Source organism: Trematomus bernacchii, unplaced genomic scaffold (genome assembly GCF_902827165.1).
Source record: "Trematomus bernacchii unplaced genomic scaffold, fTreBer1.1, whole genome shotgun sequence".
Taxonomy (NCBI): Eukaryota; Metazoa; Chordata; class Actinopteri; order Perciformes; family Nototheniidae; genus Trematomus; species Trematomus bernacchii.
The window spans coordinates 2,113,456-2,140,087 of NW_022987840.1; the positions used below are offsets into that span (position 1 = coordinate 2,113,456).

General features: G+C 39.9%; 1 protein-coding gene across 1 annotated transcript; it reads left to right on the forward strand.

Moving 5' to 3' along the window:
• Positions 1-264: 264 nt before the first annotated feature.
• xrcc1 (X-ray repair complementing defective repair in Chinese hamster cells 1) lies at positions 265-26,069 on the forward strand. The gene is made up of 17 exons (XM_034112661.1): positions 265-755; positions 1,138-1,230; positions 2,681-2,788; positions 2,892-3,050; positions 3,645-3,722; positions 4,598-4,721; positions 4,939-5,063; positions 9,840-10,002; positions 10,087-10,321; positions 11,830-11,946; positions 16,537-16,618; positions 18,138-18,237; positions 21,051-21,096; positions 23,651-23,784; positions 24,051-24,141; positions 24,256-24,331; positions 25,009-26,069. The coding sequence occupies exons 1-17, from the start codon at positions 705-707 to the stop codon at positions 25,114-25,116; spliced, it is 1,890 nt and encodes a 629-aa protein (XP_033968552.1). The 5' UTR covers positions 265-704; the 3' UTR covers positions 25,117-26,069.
• The last annotated feature ends 563 nt before the right edge of the window (positions 26,070-26,632 follow it).

A 26,632-nucleotide genomic window follows, 5' to 3' on the forward strand; every position in this document is an offset into this window, starting at 1 on the left:
TTTCCATCATGTTGGCGTAAAAAGGCTTCCAGACATTACTTACATGAAAGGAGATGAAAAAGTGTTTTTTATTAAAACAAATTATAATACATTTTAATCCTGTCTTTAAATGTGTAGGTACAGTATTTGAAGATATGTAGTCTTAAAAGACTGCGGTACAGCTCCTGAACGATTGGTGGCGATATACTGTAAATATGTCGGTGCTGCTATTTAACAGCAGAAGAAGAATCGAAAGCGCTGATTGGATGAAAATGCTGACGAGAATTGCGTCACAGGACGACACACGCCAGGCTTTTGGTGGGAATATGAGTTCGCTTCCACGTATATATATCTAAAATTAAATCCATCCATATATGTTTTGTAATGTTAGATACAATACCAACATGACTGGCTATGTGTCAAGTACATAACCGTTTCAGAATTTGTGCGTAACATCATTTTATGTCTGATAAAACCACCAGGCTAATCAGGGAAAGTTCATTCCGCCTATTGTTTGCTAGCATGCTATCACGTTAGCCAACAGTATATCTGACTTAAAACAGTCAATTTACTTTCATTTCCGAGGCTACGTTTACAGCAGCTTAAAGGACATCTTGTGCTTTATGTTTTCTTAATTGGTTAACATAGCGTTTAGTGGTTACACAGCTCTCAGTTGGTTTATTTAACATCACATTAGCTAATTCAACCTGTCAAGAATCAACAACATGCCAGAAATCCAACTCAAACACGTCGTGTCTTGCAGCACCGAGGACACTGTAAGTTCATCATATCACTTGCATTGAATTTTTACAATATTCCTAACACCAATATTTGTATGTAGATGTATTTAGGCAAATTTGAGCCGTCCTATTACCATTCATCATAACCCTTCGTACGTGGCATATTCTTATATTTTTAAATTAGTACTGTATTTTATATACTTAATGTGAACTTTTTAACATCCATTGGGCTTTTTTGTGCACCTCTCCTCCTGTTTTAATTCAAATATGTTGTAATTTGCTTCGATATTGATGTAGTTTTTTTGTTGTTGCAATATTTGTCTCATTTAATGTTATGCACCAATACACCAAACCCAATTCCTTGTATGTGAACACCTACTTCAATTAACCAGATTCTGCTAATTTTAATGTAAAACAGGCACACAAGGCAGACAACCTGCTGAGCTCTGACACCTACAGAAAGTGGAAAGCAGCAAGATCCGGGGAGAAGCAGACATCAGTCATTCTGCAGGTATGTTTTTAACACACATGTTTTCCCAAAGGCATGTTGTTATTTGTCATTGCTGATGTGAAATGTACCTAGGCTCTAGAAACGTTGTCTTAAAACCTGCTGATCCAGCATATTTTATCCTAAACCTAACACTTGCGCATCGACCTAAATGACTGAGTTTCACATATTTTTACGAGAACTCCACCAAATTAGGGAGTGGGAAAGCAGCTGTTAGGTCATTTGCTACCTCAGACAGAAATATCCAACATAGATTTGTTTTTTACAGATGTTTCGCTACCTGAATTCTGCTACCCTTTGCAAGACATGAAGTCAGTCTGTGTATGTTGTTTTTATCTTAAAGGGGACCTATCATGCAAAATGCACTTTTGTACGTCTTTTATACATGAATATGTGTCCCCGGTGTGTCAGGGAACTCACCAAGTGTCAGAAAACACGACCCTCTCTCTTTTCCTCCATACCCAAATCTCTAAAAACGGGGCTGCAACGGAGCTGATACAGATTTGAAATTGTTTTGACGTCAGAAACAGCCTATATGGGCAACTCTCCACCTATCAGGGGAATGGGGGGTTGGGCCACGGCCACGGCTATTGCCGCTTGAAAGCGCTGGAGACGCTGTAGTACATATGCCAGGCCTGTAAGTGGCGCTGTAGTCTGCCACAAAAGCAGCGAAGAAGACTTCTCACAGAATCAGCCCTTGCAAAAACAGGGCTGGAAAAGAGCAAATAGAGCGAAATGAGGCATGGCTAAAATGCATGATCTGTTTGGTATTTTGAAAAAAAGACTTCACACAGACATGTTTTATATAGGTATGGCCCTACAATATATTATTCAAATATAGCATGATAGGTCCACTTTAAACTGATATTTTGGGTACTTGGCTTGCATCCTTTTAAAAAAGGCTTGTGATTATTTTATGCCGGATCATACTATATGTCCCTCTTTGCCCTTCATTGGTTTAAAATCCACTAAAGAAACGGAAATATTTGGATCCTGACTTACCGTTTGTTATTGCCAAGTGTTGGGCATTCTTATTTTGTGTAACTTCTGAAGATCTATTCATCAACAACAGTCACACGCAATCATGTTGATACAACAACCAACATTCTAAGAATCAGCAAGATTGATACCAATTAAAACATTTGACTCCCCTCCTTTTATGATATATTTGGGTCCTTTAGGGATTCCCTTTGTCTGAATCTTCTTGCTGAGTTCACATAATTGTTTAGAGATTATGCAGAAGTTAATTGCCTCTTTCCAGCTTATTCAAATGCTGCTACTGCACATTTTTTTATTATCTGGGAGACAAAAAACTATTGTGCTATTGTGATGTGTCAGGCATGTTAAAGCAGAGTCTTGTTATATACTTTCACTTCTTAAATCACATTTTCTAGCTCTTTGACTTATGTTCGTGTGTGTGCTCTGTTGACCTGAGCTGTTTCTTTTCTCTCAGTTAGAGAAGGAGGAGCAGGTGCACAGCATTGATATTGGAAATGAAGGCTCTGCTTTCATCGAGGTGCTGGTGGGGAATTCTTCAGCTGTCAGAGATCAGGACTATGAGGTATTCTTAAAACCAAACATCACTACAAAGTATTTCTCCTCCTAATTATGGTAATAACTCAATTTCTTTCTAATCCTTTTATGTTAATCCTTTTCTCCCTTAGGTTCTCTTGGTTACGTCTTCCTTCATGTCGCCCACGGAGAGTCGTAACGGCACCAACATGAACCGAGTGCGTTTCTTCGGGCCTCAGCAGCTGCAGAAGAGCGCGACTCAGGAGAAGTGGGACAGAGTGAAAATTGTGTGCAGCCAGCCATACAGCAAGGTAGAGGTTCAGTCGTTTAAATGGATTAAAAAACAGAGTGCAAATAATATATCCATCTCACTCTTAATCAACAGAATCCAAAAGTAAAACAATTGTGATCTGGACTATTTTCACACTACTTTTACCATAGAGCCACATCATTAGACATCAGTCGAAATTATTGCTTCACATGTACAGAAATCGATCTGCTGGACTGTTGTGTTTAATAGTCCAGTTATGATCCAGTAGTCCAGTGTACACTAATAAGCATATATCCATTGGTTTTTGTGAAATGAACACTAATACTGCCATACTGCCTAGTTGTTGTCGTGTGCTGTGCTGAAGCGCAATTATCCTTGTACATTACTGTTTTACATACAGTACTGTATTCACTGTATTTATTATTATCTGTGTATTTATTCTTATTTATACATTTCCCATCTATTTACCTTTATTTTTGTGTCATTTATTTTGTACATACTTCTGATAATTGTGTATATAACTGACTGTTTTGCACTCTGGTTAGACCCTCCTTAATTTCGTTACACTGTGCTTGCATTTTGTAATGACAATAAAGTAATCTAATCTAAGATGGTTTTGTATCTGTTTTTCTAGAACATAGCATACGGACTGGCCTTTGTGAAGTTTCATTCACCGCCTGACAAAAATGATCCTCTTCCAACAACCTCCCCGGTAAGTCGCGACAGGTCCCTAAACTCCAACGGGCCTGAAGATCTTCTGTATTTCTGGTTATTTTCACTGAATATAGTTTATATTGGTTTTTGCTGATATGATGACTCACTGCTCACACTAAAACCATACTTTTAGATACCTTATTTTGAAAACAAATACCATTTTTTTTCTTCTTATCCCTCTACCAAAGCATCTCTGATGTTAAATGTGGTCCGAACACTAGATCTCAAGCAAGTGTTGCCTAAATGAAATAGTCAACAATTCTCAAAATAGTTTCTCCATCAAAATTCTGTCTGATCCTTAAAAAGATTTACGCACATCTTCTGACCAGATATCGGATGTAACTTTCCACATTTTGGACTTTTGATACTAAATTCTTTCACTATGTGACACATTTGAGGTAATCCCTCAAAAATATTGAGATTAAATACCCTGTCCTATTTTTAATAAGGTTTAAATAAAGTTCCACAACAAACCAGTTTGAGAATCCAACTTCCTTGGGTCCTGAGCAATACATCTGCCATGACACAGCAATGCTTGAGTTAATGTGACATTTGGGTTCAAAAGCTCACACATTTTATGGCTTCAATAAGGTCAAAGCCCCATTCAATGTATATAACAAGCCCAAGATTTGACGTACATATTGTCCAAGAATATGTCCTGTAGATCTTTATTCCTTCTTTATCTGTTTTTTAATATACTGTAGCGAGCAACTGAGAGTGAGCTTTAACCAGCATACACCTGACAAGTTTCCTTCCATTTTGTTAGATTTCATATTGTAAACGTATTGCTATATCTTAAAAAAAAAAAGGACTCCAGCCCCTCTCTCCACCTTTTCCTTTGGCACTAAGCTTGTCTTTCTTCTCTCCTTTCAGAAACTGACAAAGCTGGGACAGTTCAGGGTGAAGGAGGAGCCTCCGTCCTCCGCTCCCAGCCTTCAGCCTGGCAGTCTCTTCTTCAATCGGGACCATGCAACAAAGTCCACTACCTCACCGAAAGGTAAATCCATTCATTTGAATTTACCAGCTCCTGAAGCACAATTACATGATTTCATTTCCTTGTTACAAAAGGGCTTATCACCTCAAATAATGAAAAACATGGCAAGTGTGAACTAATTAGGTTTGAATGTAAAGCTCTAAAGGAGACAAAAGGTAGGCGTTCTTTATTATCAAGCTACTTTGTTCCTCAGCAGCCCTCTGCTCTGTTCTCCCCTCAGTGTCTCCTCAGAGTGAGAGGTTGAGTTACGCTGCTGCTGCGCTGCAGGCTGGCGGCTCCCACTCCTCAGGTGGCGGCCCCCCCTCCTCAGGCCCGGCTCCCTCCTCCAGCTCGGCCTCACCGCAGGTACTAAACATCACGTCGTGTCTCCACTTAACGACAGGCAGCTTAATTTAGAAAACAGTAAATCGTAAGCAGAGAAAATAAGAGGCAACTAGAAAATGCATTTCCTGCAGAAAATGCGTGCGAATGCTGAAAACTGTGAACATTTGTTGCTGAAAATGCAGAAAAGCTGAATATTTTATCAGTTGAATGGTCTCTGTATCTGCTTTTAGCTACACAAACCAAGTAAGTGTGTTGCTGAACTTAGCGTAGAAATGCAGAAAAGTGAAATGATTTGAATCAAATTGTTACAGCTCAAATGCATTGCAATGACTTTGTTGGAAACTTGAAAGTGAAATGTTAAACTGGAAGAGTAGGAAAAATAGTGAAGAAGCTTAATATTTAAAAGAAAAGGTTTAAAAAAGGTATAAACAACAACATGTATAGCCTCAATGTCCTGAAATAGCTGAATAATGTAATAGTTGAATGGTTTCTGCAGCTGAAAGTAGGCTGAAGGAGTTACATATCAGATGTAAGTAGTAGTGAATCAATGTGTATTAAGAAGAGAAAAGAAAGTAAAAAGGCTTGGGAAAGCAGCAGAATATTTTAACTGCAAACTTTTGAACTAAAACCATACGTCACCAATAATGTATAAAATATGTGGAACATGTTGAAGTCAGTATGAAGTCTCCTTCAGACAGAAAAGATTAGGCTGAGACAGGGTGTTTCTCAATCGCGAGTACGCTTGCTTGGTAGCACATGTCTGCCGAGCATCTTGCTTCAGAAGCGAGTCAAGAATACTTCCTGGCATTCGGAAAACGAAGTGTGGAACATGCTAGCAAGTGTGCAGGTGTGCGTCATATGAGAGGCCCCGCCTTACATCTTCCGCCACAGATTTGGGGAAATTGGTCCGTGCGCAAAGCATTGTGGGGATTTTAAGACCGCGAAGTCTACTCATGTGCAGACTCGATATTTCTCCAAACGGAGTACGCCGGGCTCGGTAGATTTCCAAGTATACTGGAGATTGGAACAGTACTTCGGCGGCACTCGATGACGTAGTATGCTTGAAATAGTGGCTCTGAAGCAGCTTTACTCGCGATTGAGAAACACCCCCTGTCTGTTTGTCAGTGTTTGTTTCTGTGCTGAGCACCTAATCATAACACCTGTGTGTGAGCCCAGAGATCTAAGGTGTTCATGGTGACTACGTTATCAAACACCTGTGTGCAGAGATCAAAGGTGTCCATGGTGACGACGTTATCAAACACCTGTGTGCAGAGATCAAAGGTTTCCATGGTGACGACGTTATCAAACACCTGTGTGCAGAGATCTAAGGTGTCCATGGTGACGACGTTATCAAACACCTGTGTGCAGAGATCAAAGGTTTCCATGGTGATGTGCAGTGATCTGTGAGAGGAGAGCCTTTCCATTGATCTGAATGAGAGATAAACCTCTTACATTTGAACGTTTTGTTGAAGAACCGTAGCAGCTTTCGGTAAAATGTCAACGCGTGAAGCATGTCAGGACCGTGAGGAGCATTTTGGGCACTTTCGGGTCAATAATGTGGCATTTTTGGCAGATTTAACTAAAGGTGTGCGGCTGCTGCTGTGAGGAAAGATCAGGCGGAATTTACAATGGGCCTTAATGGAGACATGTTGAACGTTTTTGTCTCTTCATGCCCTCAAGAGGCATTTTGTTTAATTTGTTTGCCTAATCTTTTTTGATTTTTCAACGTAGGAGAGGTGTTCCTACGTTGTTCATGAAAAATAATGTCCAAGGAGTGTAGGGTTTGGGAGTTATGGCAGGTTTAAAAAAAAAAAAAAAATGTGGGCGAATTTCAAGCACTCCACTCTGTTTTGAGATCAAAGCACTCTAGCCTTAACGAGCTGCTCAATACACACTAATGTTAAAATCTGAAGAAGGCCTCTTTACCAAGCTCCAAACTAAGTTGAATATCTCAAAGTGTAAAAGATATAAAACATTTGAATAACAAGTTTTATAGCTGAATGTCTTATGGTCATTTTAAAGTTAGAATGAAGTCTCTAGCTGAAAGTATGTGGAAGGAGAAGCATTTGGCGCACGGCGTAGGTAAAAGAGGATTTGAAGGTTCCTCCCATTGAGTTCCATGTTAAAAAAAGAGTTTAAAAAGCTGAATATTTCAAAAAGTATAACATATTTTGAAAAGGTTGAAAGTTTCCCATCATGTGCTGAAAAGGCTGAATAGTTTGATATTTGAATGGTTTCTGTAGCTGAAAGTATGCTGAAGTTATTGAGAGCCAAACTTGTATTTGGTGAAATAAGAAGAAGACTATGTGGTGTAAACAGCATTCCACTAATAAAGCTTACCAAAGATGGGATCCAGTATTTGGAGTTTAAACTATTACATCATGTTGGAGAGGGTTACTTAAATTTGATTTTGAATGAGTAGTGGCTGAAATATTAAGATTTTGACCTTATAATTAAACATTTCTTTTGTTTTATTAAAAAAAATTCTCTTAGCAGTACAGTTTTTCAGATAAGATCTGCCCAAATTAAATGTATGTTTCATAAAATAGCAGTATTGTAGTCAAGTCACCAATTCACAAGTCCAAGTCACTCTCGAGTCACCACTCTTCGAGTCCGAGTCCAAGTCCGAGTCACCCAAGGAGTGTCCGAGTCATCATTACCTGTGTTCGAGTCCAAGTCCGAGTCACCCAAGAAGAGTCCAAGTCCGAGTCACAAGTCTTCATGTATTAATCTTTGTGGATATATGTGTTGAAATGTAGGTGCTCCTCTACATTGCTTTTATCCTGTCATGTTATACTAATGTGTCTATTGAACTGCTGTGAAGCCAGTTTGGCTACAATTCTTGTAATAGGTGCTATACAAATATAAAGCTTATTACTAATATTAATATTATTATTATTATTGTAAATGACCTTTAATATGTCTAACTATATTTAAAATGAGTTACCTTTTTAGAGAAGTGATTATATTTGTATGCCAATATTTTCTTATGGTAAAGTTTTCGTTTTGCACTTTTATTTTGATAGTAATAAGATCGGGACTCTTATTTTGAAGGAACTTTTACCGGAACATATACTAAATAGTTAGGGTTTTTAGCACCTGGCTGATAAGGGCACAAGCTCTTACGTTGGGTGATCAATAAACAGATACCATCGGTTAGAGAGCCTGACCATCATTCAGCCAGGGACGCTACAATTATTATAGTGAATGTTTAAATTATATCAATAAAGATTAAGCCCCAGAAAGCACATGGCCACTTAGCATGCACAATGACGACATTCTGCATGTTAAGTAGCCATGTGCTTTCGAGTTATCGGCTGAATCTTTATTTATTGATTAGATCACGTTACTCTGATGATAGTGTTCAAGACAGCCTATATGTCTGAACTCGATCCTTAGAGTAATGTGTTACGGAACCTTCTCTTCAATCTTTTTTCCACATAACGAGCATTTTGCGCTGCTCTTTCCCAATGTGGAAGCAGAATGTGTGAAAGCATACAGCACGATGCGGGGTGTGTCTCTAGACATCTTTAGACTGGAATAGCGGGGCCCAGTACGTGAACTCGCCTTGCAGGTGCACACGCCAGGATAGAGGACATCAGACTCCATAGAAAACTTGCTCGAGTCCGAATCCAAGTCCAAATCAGAGCGTCAATGTACAAGTCGAGTCCGAGTCATCGTGGGGGGAAAAATTCACGAGTCCAAGTCATCGTACGCGAGAATTCAAGAGTCCGAGTCATCGTGCGCGAGAATTCACGAGTCCAAGTCCGAGTCGCGCCAATCAGTGCGCGAGTCCGAGTCGAGTCACGAGTCCCGAAAATCGGCACTCGAGTACTCCATCTCTGTAAAATAGTCACACTATTGGTACAACATTTATCAAGGAAAGATAAGATAAATAAAGTCTGACACTGAACAGTTGTTTTACCCAAAACTGTCAAATTGTACTAGTAAAGTAAAGTATGTGTTCAAGGGTTTTTAAAAGGGTTGTTAACATCTACTTGATTACATATTTTCATTAATATTGTTGTGCATCTATCTCCAAACTTCACCAGGAACCAAAATTCCTTGGACTTGTATAAAAAAACTAATACATTTCAGTAAAAAAATTAAATATATATATTACTTTTGTTAATTCTATTTTAGTTTTATCAAATGTTTTAAAGGCAGTACTTTTTAGGAAAGACTTGAAATGGACAGGAGAGGGAATGACACGCGACAAATCCGCTTGGTGACCAAGCCCCAGTGCACTTTACCAACAGCTTTAGGGCGTCCTATGCTGTTAAATTATACAGGCAGTGCCTCACATTTCTTATGGAAGCTCTGCTCATTATGTTCTGTTCTTGTTGGTGAAATCCAATTTATTGAATGAATCTGGTACGTGAGCAGCAGCTTAAATTGCAGCTTTCATCAGCTTTAAAAAGTAGGGCTTGAAATATTGCCTGGGTCTGATAAAAATCCATCAGTAAAACTGTATGAGCTCGCTCTGTGAGGAAAATCACTTCTGCGGATTGTCAATATCCGCTACAAGTCATTTGGACGAAATACACATCTTGAACTGCACAAATACATATTCATGTCTATGCATCAGGAAGTAATCTCAAAAGTACTTGTTTTGTTTCCAAGGTGTCTGTTTTTGAGCGTGAAATGTGTAGACAGTTTTCAGATGTGTGCTAGTCTAGTCAACTCATCATCCAACATTATCTCTTTCAACGCACGTCTCGTAAACATTCATGTGAAGCTTATTTTTGCAATCTGAAAAGTATCCAATAGCTCTGATATCCATTTGTTTCCATATAGCCACCAGCAAAGAGAACATTTGAGTTCAGCAAAGAGCAAAAGTCTTCCTCCGGCCCTCCACCCTCGAAGAAATCCAGCCCAGCTGTCTCACCTGAGGGGAAAGCTGCGGCCCCCAAACCCAAGCCGAGCCCCGCCGGCACGCCCAGCTCCAGCACCCCGAAAGGTAACTCGAACAGCGTCTGAATGTTGAATATAGATTATTTCTTCACCTGGGAAGCTTCTTTGACTCCTGCAAATCTTCTCTCAGCGTCCCCGGCACAGAAGTCTGCTGAGAAGAATCGGGAGAGCCACTCTAAACCCGACCCTAAACCCAAACAACCGAAAGCCAGCGCGCAGCAGGTCCCTTTCAAACGCATCCTGGAGGGGGTCGTGTTTGTCCTCAGCGGCTTCCAAAACCCCATAAGAGGGGATTTGAGGGAAAAGGCTGTGGAAATGGGAGCTAAATACAGACCTGACTGGACCCCCGACTCCACACACCTCATGTAAGTATCCAGCAGAGAGGAAGTGTGTAGAAGACACTGAACTCCTCAGCTGTCCTTACTTTACTTTTAATAGTATGGCAAGGCAAGGCAAGGCAGGTTTGTTTATATAGCACCTTTCAACACAAGCCAATTCAAAGTGCTTTACAAAAATGAAAGACATTAAGAAACATGTTATAAAATGGCATTTAAAAACACTCATTTAAAAGCAAAGATAATAAGTCTGACTCTCAGTCATTGCTAACTTTTTAGCAGAAATAGTTTTTCTTTGATCTCACTTTCTTTCTACTTTCTTTTTTAACTTATCCTTTAGTTATTTCTAAATAAGTGTTTCATGCTAAACGAACCCCCCTTTTGAAAATGCTAATCTGCAACCCAATATTCTGAACATTCAACGGATCCTGTCCATATTTGTGTAGCATATCAAATGTATTTGCTGCCAGACATTCATGTGGCTTGCTAGTTTTGGACCCCATCTGTAACCCCAGTACACGTAGGGGACTTTAGTAATTTATCAAATCATTTTTTACTTCTTCAGACTTATTGTACAGCCATATATTAAGATATTTAGCATGAAAGTGTTGATGCAGAGAAGCTACATCTGTCACACAGCTGCATATATTTGGCATGAATAGCGCAGGTTTGTTTTTCAGAAAGGTAGATTAAACACCAAATTGACAAACAGTTCAATGTACTTATATCCACTGTGTTGTTGACTGTCTTTAGAAACACATCAACTAAATCAGATTTTCTCATCTCATCCTAAAGTAATTACTGCAGGGGACACAATAAACTCAGTCCTCTGGTGGCAAGGACAGCTCAGAAATACGTCCATAAAAACAAAGGGAAGTTATAACAGAGCTACGAACCAGCCAAAAGATGCAATATATAACATAGTGCAGGATGTTGGCTGGCAGAGAACTCTCTGCTCCATAGTTTCTCTTGGAATAAAACCACACTGTACATTTTACATTTATATAATCTGTTCTATATTTAAATATTCCATCGGTCATATATTATATAATATCTTGTTAATTCATCATGTATATTTGCTACTTTCTTGTTTATTTCTAGTCTTTGAATTTTTATTGTACAATGCCATGTCTTTTTTATGCTCCTACAACGCAAACATTTCCCAAATTGGGATCAATAAAGTACTATTTTATCTTATCTTATGTTGATCACACATTGCATAGCTGTGTTTAAAATGTAAATGTTATTTGGCAATATGGCTGATCTGTATTGATGTGTCAGTTGAGAGACAAAGTAAATATTTTATAATTGATATGAAGTGCAAACCCCTTTTTTAATGAATAATTGTTCCCCAGATGTTCTTTCATGAGAGTTTTTATTATCTGTAGTTGAGTTTTATTATGAAAAACAGACTTCTGGAAGGTGTTATGGCCCCGTTAGCCCCCTATTCAGTTTGTTTTCATCCGGATCTCTGAGGGCAGCCTATTGTCCTTTTCAACGTGATGTAACCATGTGTGTGTGTGTCCTTTAATCTCCAGCTGTGCCTTCGCTAACACCCCCAAGTACAGCCAGGTGAAATCAGCAGGGGGCATCATCGTGCGGAAGGAATGGGTTTTGGACTGCCATAAGAAAAAACAGAAGATCACCTATAAACAGTAAGAGAGCGAAACCCAAAGAATGATCTGACAGTGATACAAGTAAAACTGTTTCGATGATTGCATGTGGAGACAAAAAAGGCCTTAGCCACAAGAGCAGCTGCTTAGGACTCATCCACAACATGTGTCCAACGTATGAATCCTCTTCTGATGAATACTTTCTCTTTAGCAACATCTGTACCCTCTACTTCCCACAATCTGTGCACAGCACTCACACTGATTGAAGCTTCCAAAAATACACCTCTCACAGCGGTGATGGCTGCCTGCTACAGAGAACATTGTAACCTTGAGCAGCTGATGCCTGCTGTGATCACAAATTCAACACAGCCAGCTCCAGCAGCTCTCTAATTATATTATACGATTATATGCCTCATTACAGGAGGTTCCTCTGCTACCTTTCTGTCATCGCCCCCCTTTAATCTTTACTGAATAATGTGGAGCAGAACTCTCGTCTTGGTCCAAATTAATTAGAATCGTTCTGTGCTCGTGGCGCACTGTATGAAGCTTTGCTTTATTGTTTAGGGGATTCCTTCATAGAAGTTGCTTCTGTAATAATGATGATGATGATAATGAGGCTGGATGGAAGGTGGTTATCAAAGGTTATGAACTTGCTGGTCTCAGGCTGCTGTTATGCAAATATAAGGTTAGCAGAACTAGTGTTGTGGTAGAAATTGTATAAGCTGTCAAATAATTAGCTCTTAAAAATATATAGTCTTACTTTCAGCTATTTATATTGTAGTTATAGCAATTTTAAATGTAGAATCAGTCAAATGTGAGGGGAGTTGACAAACTTGACTGCATACCAAGGTGAGACGCATTACTGTGTTCTCAGGGGGCACTGAGTAGTGCTGCTTACATTAGAAAACAATTTTAAAAAATCCATCACTTTTTCCTAGAGGTAACATCATTACATCCCTTATTTTGTCGGGAACAATCCAAAATCCAGACAGATTAAATGTTTTATAAGGTTAGAGGAATAAAATGAATGTTTGGACTCTTTACAACGTGGAACCACAACATGTATGCCTGACTAATGAGCTTTTTAAATAAATAACGTTAAGATGGCTTTTTCCTTTTGACAATAATGAGGTCCTTCCAGCCATTATCTCATTAGAACATTGAGTCCATTTGTGATAAGTGTAACGCACTGTGTAACGCAGGGTTTAACAGTTTGTTGATGGGGCAGCATGACAATGCAGAATATCTCCAAAGTCAAGGACGGACATGAGGGGTGACTGCTCAAAGGTTTTATGGTAGGAAGAGACAGACATCCTTTAATTCAATAGAAAAATCCTGGTTAGATTTTCAATTTTTGGCTCATATGTTGGCTATGAATCTTGGATGTCAGTCTGGCTTCAAGCAAACATTTCTAAGTATTTGTATGACTCAGCAAAGTTAAGTTCAATGGAGGACAAGTTAGTGACAGAAAACACCATGATCTCTTCTTCATTATCACTGAGTTACAATGCTCGTGATCATGTAATAATGGTGACAGGTAAGCAGGCGATGATGAATTCTAAGAGTCGAATATTGAAGTCTGTGTTCTGTTTACTTAGACACTGTGCTATTCAGAAAATCCTTTGTCTTTTACAGCATAAACTGAATGACCGTGTCTCGTTGCATAACCTACTCATTTTCAGAATGTGGTGCGAGTATCTGGAAGGGGCCTAACGTTGTTGGTGGTAATCTCACAAAGATATCTTTTCATTTTGCAGCATGAAACATTGAATTTCTCGCACAAAGCAAATCAATGAGTAATTGAAAGATGAATCGATAACGAAAAACAATTGTCAGGTTGCAGTCATTACCGGAACCATCTCTCTCTGTTATTAGTGTGCCTCTTTGTAATTAGTCTGATATTAGTTTTGATGTAAATGTTATTTCATTTGAGTTTATTATCCGGTTCCAGCAGGATAAATGTGAGGATGAGACCGGGTGCACGGCAATCCATTTTGACTTATGTTCATCTTCAAGGCTCAAATTGAAAGCGCTTTTGATGAGATGACTGAACAGCAGCCGTGTACAAATGAGCCAGAGAATTGAATATGAAAATATATATTTGTATATACTGCTCAAGGGCGATAGCACACAAGGCTGTGGTTTTACGAAATCTGATCATTAATTTAAGATTTTCTAAAAGTGCATAGAAGAGAGAAGTTCAGTGCAGCCTGTGTTGTCATTCTGCCTTACGCTCGCCTGTCGTTCTGTCAAAGATCTCTCACCCTTTCCCCCCCCCCCCCCCCCCCCCTCCGTCTCCCTGCTCTGCTATTGTGCAGCGTGCAGCTTTGATGATGTGTCCTTTATTTAAAAGCTGCATCTGCTATGGGTAATTAAAGGGACCACTTACTTTGATGATCACAAGTGCCCAAACAAATACGCACCCTCTCAAACTGTCGCTCCATCATGCACACGCTTCTCGCTGAGCATCGGGAGAGGGGGTGGGGGGGGCACGTCCGCTGCTTCAGCTCCTGCCATGCTTACGTCATGTAAAGTGTAGTGGATGTTTAAAAGAGACTAAGTACCCCAGTGACCAGTGACGGTCCAGAGAAGGACAGAAAGAGAGGAGAGCCCTCGAGGCATGGAGCATCTCATCACAACGGAGGGTTTGTGGAAGACTGAGACGAATGCATTTGGTGGAGCATATTCCACCGTTGTAATTATAACCATCTTTATGTACCCAATTTCAAAATGCTAGAGCAGATACTAAACAACACCCTAGAACTTGCTAAAGAACTGCAATTACCAAGCATTTATTGAGAGCCTTATTTGTTTTTCTTTTATCTGCTTACACTGAAAGACCGGAACAGCTTGAACAACATTGTTAAAACCTGCTCTAAGGTCATCTGAGTGAAACGGAGGGATTTAAACTCCTTTTGTAACCAGCAGATTCTACGGAAAGCAGAGAGCATACTGGCCTCTCCAGGTCATGTTCTTGCAGATTCATTTTATGTGCTGCCATCAGGGCGTATATATGCTCTACCTGCTCTTAAGACAAATCGCTTTTCAAAATCATTCATCCCCTCTGCACTCAAACTTTTAAATTCTTGATAGGGTTATTAACTTGATTATTTATTTATTTATTTATTTATTTATTTATTTATTTATTTATTTATTTATTTATTGTGATGCTATGAAACTACTCATCGTGTAAATTGGAAGGATCCACATCCAGGCTCCCGGGTGTATCTGTGTGCCTTCTTCCTGTATGTTCCTGCCTGTGTACATGACATAAGCTGCTCACAACCAATTGCCCCTTGCGGGATTAATAAAGTTGTTGATTGATTGAATAGAAGCCAACTTAGACCATTGATGTTCTCCACATCCATTTTTATATGAATTATAATATAAGGGACAACCCTGTAATCTTATACATTTTATGATATGTGCAATTTGTTTAGCATCGTTGAGGGCTGAAGTGGGGACACCTCGTTACTTGTTTCTAAAATTGTGGAGGAAAATGTAACTTTAAAAAAAGCAGAAGCTTTCATCATGCTTTAATGTTGGTTTTTACCATCTCTCACAACCTGTGACTCCAGTTCTCTGTAAAAGGAGCAGATCGAGCTTGGTGGTCTGCTTCTTAGGATGCCATAAGCAACTGATTCTGCCTTACTCTCTTACTACTCACCCACGGTGTCATTTCTCTTTTTTCTTTCCTTGGTAGTGAGTTCAATAAAAGAAGAAAGCATAGGTCAGTGAAATGTCTCCCGACTGAGTGAGCGGTAATAATTACAGCTTAAAAGTGGTGTCACCGTCAGTCTTATAACGTGCAGGTGCCTTCATAGTTGGAGAGAAATATATGGAGAGGGTGAGGAGATGTGTCAGCCCCTCATTGAACCCTCTCACATTTTAAACATTTAGATTTTATTCCACCCCCACTCTCTTAACCTTTGCAGTGGTCGTTACAGATGGCATTATGATCTCCCTGCTAACAGCATACTCCCTCTTTTGGTTTTTTGTTCTGCTAATGGTTAGCATTAAGGTTAGGTTGGATGTAGACTGTGTATTTACATGACATGTCATTTGTTAGACGCTTTTACCCAAAGCGACTTGCATACATTCAGTACTGTGGACAATCCCCACAGGAGCAATTTGGGGTGAAGTGTCTTGCCCAGGGACACAACGACATGCTGACTGCAGTGGGACTCAAACTTGCTACCACCTAATTCGAAGTCCAGCACACCATCCACTTAGCCACAGCCTCCCTATTTCCATGTAACGGAGGAGGGATTTCTACTTGCTTACTCAACCTGTTGGGTCAATCATCCCTAAAATAGACACGGGACAAATCCTGGGTTGAAAGGTTTTGTACTCTTTTCCCCTCTACTGCAGTAGCTCAGACTTTTCTCCCAGCAGACACTCTTCAAAGCTTTTGGCATCGGTAATGTTTAAAACATCAGGATATTAAACGTCTGGTGAAAAGTATTACCTGGGTTCTGACCCTTTGTTCTACTATTGCCCGACAATGGCCCACTGCCATTTGAAACGTAGCAAAGCTGATTGATAGCAGGATATATCGTGCAGGCGTTCTTTTCCCTCTGGCCTTTAATCATCCTGACACATTTCCTTCACCCGTTCTTTGTCTTTCTCCAGGTACCTGATGGATGGAGCAGAGTCAAGCTCAGAGAGCGAAATGGAAGTGGATGAACAGAGTGAAGAGGAAGAGAGCTCAAAGGTACATTTATCTTTTTAGTAGGCAAATTATTTAATCACTCAGACACTCAAATTCAAGACACTTTTTTTATGCTGCTATGGACAATCTGCAATAAATGCACATTTTATGGACAATCTTGCACCAAAGATATTGATATTGAAGTGACTGTTATTATGTATATATTGATTGTTGTGTTTGTTTTTTTATCTTAATGTGTGCATATAGGCCTGTCACGATAATTAATTTTGTTGGACGATAAATCTTCCTGGAAATTATTGCGATAAACGATAATATTGTCGGCACCGTTGTAAGACCATTTTAGACCACTGACATAATGATAATATATAATAATAATTCAAGTTAATTCAAACTGAACTTTTTATTGAACATTCAACATTGCAAATGAAATGTGAAATAATATTCAAATATATAAATTATATATATAATAAATAAAACAAATTAATTAAATTATACAAAAATTATTAAATCACACACACAACCAAAACAATAAATTAAATAGACTCAGGCTGGAAAACAGAGCTCTATCTATATATATATATATATATATATATATATAAATAAATAAATAAATATGAGCACATATTGTCTCACAAGCAAAAATCCCCTCCTTAAAACAACAGTCAAGTGTACAGTCCACTGTCCTTACAAAGTCCCAGATGCCTCAACAGGCCATATCCAAATCTGTATTTCAAAGTTTTCGAGCAAGGAACACCAACATGTTTGCATTGTCGGGCAAATGCATCTTTGATTGTAAACTGTCGGGAAGGTGGGGGCTCTCCATCTCCAGCTGCCGTGTTTGCTCCCAGCTGGGAACACGGAATGGGGTGGTTGTGTTTCTAAAAGGTTGGTCGTATTGCTAGCATTTGTTGCTACCTTTTTAAAACAAATGCGACATAATGGCTCATTCAAGTCCGTAGGTTCGCCTTGTTCATTTGGCTTGAATCCAAAATATTCCCACACCGGAGATGTGGAATTAGGTTTCGCAAACCAATTCCATTCAACTTCAAATTCCCCGTGAGTAAGTCACACATTATATTCTGCTTGTCTCTATATTATTCATTTGGCTGCTACGCTGTTGCACGCAGAGTGTCCTGACCTGGCTGTGTGTGAGCCCCGCCCCTCACGGCGCGCCGGGCCAGCAGACCCAGTGCGCCTGGCTAAAATGCTGGTCACATCCTTATGTAAACAAACACGCATGTAAACGGCAATTTATCGAGGTCAGAAAAGTTATCGAGTTCATTTTTTATTTATCGTATGATAAGTCAATTAATTGCTTATCGCGACAGGCCTATGTGCATATTTGTAAATGTGTCTGACTGTGTATATAGAATATACATATTTTATACATATCTGTATACTGTATAATTTTACATTCGGGATTGTTGGAAACGTCATTTCGATCTCTCCGTCCGTAAACACAAACTAAGTAAGATTGACATTAAAGTTGACTTCTAATCAATAATACTGTTTCTAGTTTCTAACAGACAGTTTTAAAACTTTGTCCATTTTGTTTTTACAGACTCCACCAAAGCAGCAGAGACAAGTGACCCCGAAAAAGACGCCAGAGAAGAAGAAAGAAGAGGATGAGTATGCTGGCTCAACTGATGTGGATGAACCAGGTTTGAGGCAAAACTACTTTATAAAGTCACACTGTGAAATCATTTAACTGAACTTTACCCAGTTATTCGTTTAAGATTCAGTCATCATAGCAACTTCACTCATTTCTATGCATACTTCAGAAACTCTTTGGATACAAAAGAAAGGCCATTCATTGTTCTGGAAAGTGCATACTAGATGAGAGCTTTAGAAAGACTCATAATGTTTGTCAATAGACTTTAATCTGAAACAGGCAGACATACAGGGTATTGATGGGGGAAGAAGTGGGCTGATAAATAGAGGAAATCAAATAATGAAAGCCAATCTCAAGAGGCACTTTGAATACATTGAGAGAAAAGGAACAAACTAAAAAAAAAAACGAAATTCTCCTTTCAGTCGAGCATTTGTGTGAAGGCAGTCTTTGAACTCAGTTAAAAGTGATGTTGAACCTTGAGGTAAAACGTTGGGTTGTGTACCATGTGCTCAGATTAAAGCCAGTAAAAACATAATAGCCAAAGGGAGAGTCTGTATAAAGTCTTGTCCTTAAATGACTTGGTAGGTGAGGAAAGAAAAAGTGTCTGAGCATTAGTGGATTTCATTTCAAATATAAATTATAAATTAAATGTAGATGTCCTCAGACTCTCCACCCAGAATAAAACAGTCCTGCCATACTCGACAAACTGCGATGAGTTTCTTTTATGTCTGAACTGGGAATGTTCTTTCACTGATGATTGATTCTCACTAATAATTGAAGGAATTTCTCTAGGATTTTTGTGCAGAAATACAATCTCACGTTTGGTGGAGCTGACTTTTCACAACATTCTTTTGGGTCCGGAGTTACAGTACGCATCTCTACAAATATTTGAAGTCCTTACATTTAAGGTTTAAGATGGTGTAGAAGAGGCCCTGTGTAATAACGTTTAGTTTAAATTATAAACAAAAGCCACAGATTTGTGTAAAGCAATAGAACAATATGATGATGACAACTTACCATCTGTAGTTAATCAGAAAATAAACTTCTAAGTCTAAAAGTTCGCAATTGAATAGATTGTTTTTAAATTGTTCTTTTTGATAGATATCAATATCTATCAATCTTTGCCTTCATAGGAATAGTGATGACAAGGCAAAAAAGTCAGACCCCTAAAGCGTGGTGAATGAGATGGGGTGTGTGTTTGTGGGCGGGCCACAGTCTAGGTTATTAATGTGAAACACTGATTTAACGTCTGCACTACCTCAGGGTCACCCACAGAAAAATAAAATTAAGTCATACATTACATTCTGTATATGTATATAAGAGCTGAATTTGAAGTGGCTTTTACTCATTGGCAGTGATTCATTCTAACTGAGGATGGAGAGATGTTAGATCTGGAGCTGAAGAGGAGTGAGTGAATTGAGAGGGGCGGGGGGGCAATGTGAGGGGATTAGACAAAAGGCATCACCTTTATGAAGAACTGGATGATTCGACTAGGCCACCGTGAAAGGGACATGTAATACCTGGGAAGGGACTTGTGCATGATTCTCATTTCTATGGTAATGCCGTGGCAGAAGTAAAGTGTCGCTGTGCATCGATGAGGCAGCACAGCAAACACACGCAAGGCGACAGCATTCAATGAGACCTGCTTTTGTTCCCCTCAACAGCACAGGATTTTATGGACAAGTGTTACCAAGGTTACATGATTGAACCTGCTGATATGTGTGTGTTTTTGATGGGTGGATTCATATGGCATTTTATCTTTCTGCTATGCATATTGGAAATATACAGTAATGCTGCGTTCACACCGGACGCGATGCGAATATTCGCTTCGCTCTAATCGCTCGCATCGCTCCCATCGCATCGCTCTAAACGCTCGAGTTTCACCACGGCTGTCAGATGTGTTTACTCGCATCATTCAAACAAGACGCGCTGGCTAGGGGAGCTACAACTACAACAAAATGAACATATTTGACTGTGATTTAATTGTAATACACGTTTCAAAATGATGCCGAAGTAACTACATACTAATACCGGTTAGTAAAAACCATGAATTAATGCTTTGACAAGTCTGCAGACAGACGGCAGGCGAAAAACCTTTTAAAATGTGTGTTTTCTGAATGGAGATCGGATCGTTCAGGCTAAGCTAACGTTGTATATGCTCCGTCCACACTCACAACAACGGCCTACAGACATAAATAAACCAGCGACTGTATTCGCCATGACACAGACAGTCTGGTTTGTTCTTTAACTTCTGTATCGTTTCTGAACAGATATGAGGAGCTGTGAGCGCTGTGTGCTAACAGCTAACGGCTGATGTTTTCTGGTTGAAAGACAGTGACGGCATGCTGAGATCCTCACCGCTGATTGGCTACCGCGAGATCGCGTCGCGCGAATATGACGCTTGAGTTGAAAAAATTGAACTTGAGCGTTTGTCGCGGCCCCCTTCAATCGCCTCAATCCCCCCGCGGAATTCGCGTCCACCGCTTCATGCTCGACGTCGGAGCGAATTTGCGTCTGTCCGCGTCTGTCCGCGTCTCTGCATTGACTTTACATGTAATCACGCCGCCCCCAAACATCGCATCGCGTCCGGTGTGAACGCAGCATAAGAGCATAGCATGTTGTAAAAAACATGAAAAATGACTAAGAAGATTACATTTTTGGACATTTGATTGTAATATTTAGTTTAGAGATCAAACTACAGTGATGGTAATTTAAGATACAAGGATTTATTATCAACCAATGAACTGATATGATTACCTATACATATATTCGCTTATCACACACATTTGCAAGGTCTTTTCATGCAGTAAAATAAGCCTTGCATATTGACAGTTTTACCATATTGACAACTACTTTTCACAGGAAGTGGAGATGAGTCTGCCGTGGACACTGAGGACGAGCTGCAGAGGTAAACAAATCATGTGAACGATGCTGTGTGTAATGATGTGGGCGAGTTTGTTCTTCCATGTAATTAAATGTTGTCCACAGAATCTCATTGTTTTGCTTTAACAACCTACTGTGCTTGTTAAATAAGCATTGTTTTCTGCATCAACAAAAAAACTAGCTTGTGACCTAAGTGAACGTTTGTGTGAAATCAGTCATATTTTATTAGCATTTTGTATTATACTTCTTAATTATGTCAGTGTTGTAACGGATTCCCAAGGGACCAAATAGATGTTGTTGTTTTTGGCTATTTCTTCCTTTCAAGATAATCTGTAAAAGAGGTTTGACAGAAACACTCACAACTTTAAAGCCACTAATTGCTGAGGGAGTGGTTGAGGGTTTTCTGGGAACCAGGAACTGAAAGATTATATTGAGAAGAGAGAGTTGTTTGCTGTACTTCAGACAGGATTTGGCAAAAGCTTAATATAACAACTCTTAAAGGTCCCATGTCATGCTTTTCTGGTTATTACCCGTCCCCTTGTGTGTTATGAAGGTTTTTCTGCATGTAAACGGTCTGCAGAGTCACAAACCCTCAAAGTACACCCTGTAGCGAGTAAAACTCTAACACAGAAAAGACCTGTCTATGCTGCCCCAGAACGCCTCGTTGGAGATTTCTCTTTTTCCATTGTTTACTTCTTGGGTATAGTGACGTATTTCGGGTATAGTGATGTTACGTTACGTCCACGGAGCCGCTACGTTTGGACCAATCCGCGGACTTCCTCACACACACACACACACACACACACACGCGCGGGACGTTGCGAGGCTCGCTGCTGCGAGGAGCGGGACAGTGTGAGCTGGCTCACTGGTGTGGGGTCTGCGAGACACCGCGGAACTCAGCCTGGGCACACACACAAACTCCCATCCAGGCTGCGGGGTGTGTGTGTGTTCGGGCTGGGTTTCGCTGAGTTTCTCGCTGTCTCGCAGACGGCCACTGGGCTCACAGGGAGCGGGGGGGCAGGAGCTCCAACAAGCCGTTTTGGACAGAGAGTGAATACACATACTATACAGAGATGCTGTATGAGAAACCAATGTGAGTTTGGAAAATTGCACAATATACATTTATTTTAGTAGACCTCAACAATGGAATTATGATCAGTAGAAATGGTCATGACATGGGACCTTTAAACTACCATCTTATATGTGGTGTGCGTTCATACTGATATATAGGATGAACTGAATCATCTTTTTTAAAGATGGTTGTACGTAATCCACACTCTATATCGCGTATACTCTAAAGCAGGGGTGTTCAAACTATGGCCCAGGGGCCAAATGCGGCCCGCGGACCATTTTCAATCGGCCCTCACTCAGCAAATAAAAAAAGTACAATGACTTGAGTATTATAAACTTCTGCTTGTCTTTTATTGTACTTCTTAAATATATATGTTCAAATATATTACACAGTATTCATGTGTTAAGAAGACCAATTTTCAAATAAATTCAGTCAATTCAAGTTGATAAGAAAAAAGCCCAATAACTTATTTCCATAACAACCTTGAAATATACCCTTCATATTTCCTCTTATTATAATCAATATGAAGCTTCTGTTTTAAGGAATGAGCTGCCAACACAATAAATGAAACTCTGGAGAGCTGTAAGCTGTTTTTTTCTTAACGCATTTTCAAGTATCAAGAATGATTTACCTACATTGGATTGATTTTTCCAACTTATAACTTAACTTTTGAGGCAAAATACCTCTAGTCAGCGGCCCAGACCTTCGTATATTTTTCTGTATGTGGCCCTCGGTGAAAAAAATGTGGACACCTCTGCTCTAAAGGGACTAAGAGCAGTGTCAAAGAAGGAGCTTTACGTTTTTTAGAAAAAGATTCATAAGCTCTATGAAAGTGAGATCTGTTGACCCTGCCGGTGTGACTGCCATTAGCACATGAGCACATTCCCCCCATTTTAGCTTCACTGCACTGGCTGGCAGGATTAATAAAAAAAAACGTTTTATTTACTTTTAAATCCCTCAATGGCCTGGCCCCGCCCTACCTCTCTGAGCTGCTACACCCCTACACTCCCACTCGCCTTCTCAGGTCAGCTGATCACCTGCTCCTTAATGTGCCGAAAACTAATCTAAAGCTCAAAGGGGACCGTGCTTTTCCCTTTTACGGCCCCTAAGACTGTGGAACGCTCTGCCCCTCCACGTTACACAGGCTCCTACACTGTCAGCTTTCAAATCACGTCTTAAACCCACCTCTTCTCCTTAGCGGAGATTGTTGCTTTTATTGCTTTTAAATGGTATATTGTTTTTACAATATGGCTGTTATTCGTATTCTTGTTTATTTTGTGTTCTTACCTTTATTTGTTTTTGTTTTGCGAGCTGCGCTGTGGGATTTGTTTGTATTTCTCTGAACAGCACTTTGGTCTGGAGGTTTTAAAGTGCTTTATAAATAAAGTTGGATTGGAAGAAGTGCTCTGACACTAAAACAAAGTTGAGAAGTTTCTTCCTTTGAGCTGCACACAGTAGCACAATTGATACAACAATATAAAGGGACCTTTTGCTGTCCCTGTAATAGGGTGGAGCACGAGAGCAGACAGAAGAAAGCTTCATCAGACGTGAAGGTGAAGCAGGAGGATCCGTACGGGGGGTCCACAGATGAAAACACAGACGCTGAGGCTGAAGAGGATCTCCCCATCCCTGAGCTTCCAGGTGAGGCTCTCTTTGTTCTTGTCTCCTGTCTCTGTCTGTTCCTATCAAAGAAACAAGATGTCCTCCATTACTCTTTGGACATTGCAAACCCTGACAGAAAGCAATTGGATGGCTTTCAGGAAACACCACACAAACATCAACTGTTTTTCTCAGTTTTCTTCTGTGCTTTGCTCCTTTCTCACCCTTTATCAAATAGCACCTGTAATTGCTCCACTTTCCCATTGTAGTAGTAAGCCTTTATCTGCCCATTTTCTCATTTACTCCAGACTTCCTGAGAGGAAAGCACTTTTTCCTCTATGGTAAATTTCCCAACAACGAGAGGCGCCTTCTGCTGAGATACATTGTTGCCTTCAACGGGTGAGAAACACCATTTAAGAGCACAACACAAGTGCATCACTACTTTAATTGGTCATGGGAATTCACTGAGATGTTGTATGATCGTATAGAAACATAATATTGTCTTTGCTGCAGGCTGATCGAGGACTACATGACGGAGAAGGTGCAGTTTGTGGTGACCAGTGAAGGGTGGCACGACTCCTTTGAAGACGTGAGTTTCATTGTCGCTTCCCCCTAAAAACCATTAGATTTCATATGGATTAGAGCATAAGTACATTATTTATTGTGATTATAGAAATGTGTTTTTATGTGATTGTAGTTATTACATGTACAGCACTTTGGCCCGACCAAAAATCGCTTTTAAATGTGCTTTATAAATAAACCTTGATTTGATACATGAGTTTTTGAAGGTTACGTACACTGTGATCTACGGGCTTTATCTTTATGTTTGTAAACCCTTTTGTTCGCTGCTGAACACTTTGAAAACATGGATATATCCTTCAAACACATCATTTAGACTCTTCTATCTGTTTTTCTCGGGTTATCGAATGGTCAATTATACAGAGTGCACAGCTCCATTTAAAAAGTAGCAAAGGAAGACATGTCACAAAAGCAAAAACACTTCTTTGGCATTTGCTTTTAAGCAGCTACTTCTCTTTTCACAGGGTATAAATAAAAGCATTGAGTATTTTAGCCTTGCAGGGAAGATGCAGCAGTGTTAGGACAGAGTGTCTTTTAAATCTATTTGAAAAGGGTATTTGAGAGCCTTGTAAGCATCTGAACAAGCAGAGCTTCTTAAAGGGTCATACCGTTTTTTGATCTGTGCATTACAATGCAACACTGGATGACCTTTCTTCCCCCTCGCTTTCACTCTCAATTTCCTCACAGGCGCTGATGGAGAACGGCAATCTGAACTTTGTCAAACCCGCATGGATTTACGCAATCAATGAACGACAAAAGATTCTGCCCTATCAGCCCTACACCGTTGTCCCCTGAACAATACACTGTACGTACACACACAGATGAGCAGACACACTTACACTCAGTTCCCTGAACAATGGGGCAAAGGTTTTTCTTTCTTCTGATTTGCAGCTTCCTGAGAGACGAGCAATAAACAAACTACAGTTCATTAATGCTTTTACACTTTCTACTGGCCGTCATGAAACGGGTTCAACCCTGATGTTCCTTGCTTTCTGCTAAGATGGGAGAAGAATATTTTAAAATGTGGTGTGTAATGTTAGGATAAGGTTTAGATTCATTGTTAGCTTTTTAGTTCAAGGTTGTTAGTTTTAGCTTGGCCAGAAGGGAAAATCTTCTTCATCAGTGTCGTGTCAGGCGCTCTTTCTTTGTGGACAAAGCACACACACTCTGATTCCTCTGTTACTGTGATGCAGTTTGTTGCTGCTCACCTCAAGAACCTCAGACTCTCTGGAAATAAATTACCCCGCCGTCCTCACTGCCAGCAGCACTGATAACACTCTGACTTGGGTAAGCGGGGAGACCATTATGAAACCAGCAGTGAAAGTCAGGTGAAGAAAAGTGCCATTTTTCTATTGCTGCAGCTACCAAATGCAGAAATCAGGAAACAGTATTCTCCAACAATAAATAAATACTGGAGTTTGTTTTTCTCCTTTTATTTTATTAAAAGCCATGATTTGGAAAGTGATGGATTTCTCTGTGTCAATGCTTGATAATGCTTGAGTTTGTGATATGTTTTTTGAGTCATGTTCATGGAATGAATATTAGAAGAAATTGACAGATGTGAGGATGTAAAACAGACGTCAGTGTTTTGCGTCACTCGAGATTTCCTTAATGCTTCTTAAGACAAGAAGAAGAGTTGTCGAGCTTACCGTCTGCTTTTCCGAAGCAATTTAAGTCTCTTTAACTTGTTTTTGTTCTTATGCTACTTAATAATTTTGTCCAAATAAAAAAATAGGTTTTTAATGAAAGGTATTTCTCTCATAATTATTCATCTAACTGTCTTTGCACTTAGCTGCTCTCGTCCCTTCCTATTCCTCCCTCTCTGTGTCTGCAGCTCGAGAGGCACCCTCTGCTTCGCTCATCTTGAGACGCTTTCTCCTCTCTCTTCAATTTACTTCTCGTCCTGTTTTGTGCCCCGGAGCCACCAGGTCTTCTGCTCTTCAGTCAAGGGGATTAGAAAGCTGGAAAGTAGACGTGAGATGGGGAGAAGGGGGAGGGCTGCGGGGAGAGAGGCTGCAGGAAAGATGGAAAGGTTTGGATGCCTTTTTAGAGTAGCCAAAGATCAGACTGTTTTATTTTTCTTCTTGATAATTCACACACAGGAGAGAAATATGGGCTGCCTTGCACCTGGTGCTTCCCATTAAGAGGTAGAGTGCAAGGTCCAATCCATTTAGGACCTGAAGCAAGAGAATTTACAGCAGCTTACGGCATCATACTGACACAATGTCATATTTCATTTAAATGCATTTTGGTTGTAAAGATGGCAGAGAGGGTGGGCTGCTTTCAAATTGTCCCATTGTCCCATCTTATT

What these genes read in the sequence shown, in the direction of transcription:
- xrcc1 (XM_034112661.1), top strand. Translation starts at nt 705, where the DNA reads ATGCCAGAAATCCAACTCAAACACGTCGTGTCTTGCAGCACCGAGGAC. An exon ending in TCAGAGATCAGGACTATGAG is followed by an intron (nt 2,789 to 2,891) that starts GTATTCTTAAAA and finishes TTTCTCCCTTAG; the next exon opens with GTTCTCTTGGTTACGTCTTC. An exon ending in CCCCATCCCTGAGCTTCCAG is followed by an intron (nt 23,785 to 24,050) that starts GTGAGGCTCTCT and finishes CATTTACTCCAG; the next exon opens with ACTTCCTGAGAGGAAAGCAC.